This window comes from Heteronotia binoei, chromosome 15, assembly GCF_032191835.1.
Source record: "Heteronotia binoei isolate CCM8104 ecotype False Entrance Well chromosome 15, APGP_CSIRO_Hbin_v1, whole genome shotgun sequence".
Lineage (NCBI taxonomy): Eukaryota > Metazoa > Chordata > Lepidosauria > Squamata > Gekkonidae > Heteronotia > Heteronotia binoei.
In genome coordinates this window covers 24,775,980-24,777,100 of record NC_083237.1, presented here as the reverse complement: position 1 = coordinate 24,777,100, position 1,121 = coordinate 24,775,980, and the positions used below count along the sequence as shown (strand labels likewise).

The window sequence follows — 1,121 nt, the reverse complement described above, 5'->3', positions numbered from 1 at the left end:
CTTGAAATACCTGTAAAATTAAGATACCGTATGTGATAATTAATTTGTGATAGCTTATTCACACATCCTGCTTGGTTCAATACTTGAGTAAATGCGTTCATATGAGCCAGTCCAGAGCATACACCAGTATGTTCTTCCGTTGCCAGCATGCTGTCCCATCATGGGCTGCAAAATAAGACAACCCTGGTGGAATTTTAAAAACTTCCCTTGTTTTATTATCATGGACCCCTAGATGGGATTCTTAAAGGCCCTGTGATGTCTTTCTGCTTTTTTGACGGCACACTTTAAAGCAGCAGCGTGAATCAGCAAAACACACCCTGCTTTCAGAAATAACCAGTAGCTGCTTTTTAATACAAAGGACACAGGAGGTCCAAAAGACAAGCAGGGATAAGGGACATGTTTTTGTTGTTGAATTGCATAATTGCTCCTTTCCCCCCTGCCTTTCTTTCCAGATTGGAAGCTGGGCTTCACCCTCCTGGCCACCATGTCGTATGATGTTGTGACAGTGAACATGGAAAGGGAAGAAGTTTGCCTCCCACGCCTTGACCCCCATCTCCTGAGCACCACCACAGGGGGCGCAGAAGCCTCGTGCCAAAATTGCCTGCTGCCCTTTGGACTGGTGTTGGGCGTCATTGGAGTGGCAGCCACCAGTGTGGCATGTGCCCGTGATCCTCCAGGCTCTGTATTGGCTATCTTGGGGTTCACCTTGCTTGGAGTTGGGGCACTGGCGGTGGCCACCAGCTGCTGGTGCCGACAATCCTGGAGGCGGAAGAGAGAGTGGGACGGCAGCTGGTCTGTGCTGGTGGGGGAGACGCAAGCAAAGAAAGTGATTGTGTGAAGCCTCGAGCCCAGAGTCATTTCCTCACTGGAATCTGTTCCTGTATTAAGGGTAGACGTGTCCTGGAAGGCTGTGTTTAGAAGATATTATTTAGATGATATTGGATTTATATCCCTTCCTATCCTCTGAATCTCAGAGCAGTCACAATCTCCTTTACCTTCCCCCCCTCCCCCACAACAGACACCCTGTGAGGTAGGTGGGGCTGAGAGAAGCTCTTACAGCAGCTGCCCTTTCAAGGACAACTACAAGAGCTATTCTAGCAGCTACAAGTGGAGGAGTGGGG

The 1,121-nt window shown here is 49.0% G+C and overlaps 1 protein-coding gene across 1 annotated transcript; it reads left to right on the top strand.

Annotated features, from left to right (window-relative positions):
- The first annotated feature begins 446 nt into the window (after window positions 1-446).
- LOC132584290 (transmembrane protein 100-like) lies at window positions 447-908 on the top strand. The gene has a single exon (XM_060256139.1). The coding sequence runs from the start codon at window positions 485-487 to the stop codon at window positions 836-838; it is 354 nt and encodes a 117-aa protein (XP_060112122.1). The 5' UTR covers window positions 447-484; the 3' UTR covers window positions 839-908.
- Window positions 909-1,121: the final 213 nt, after the last annotated feature.

Excerpts from the sequence above, each read along its gene's own strand:
- LOC132584290 (XM_060256139.1), top strand. The coding sequence starts at position 485 with ATGTCGTATGATGTTGTGACAGTGAACATGGAAAGGGAAGAAGTTTGC.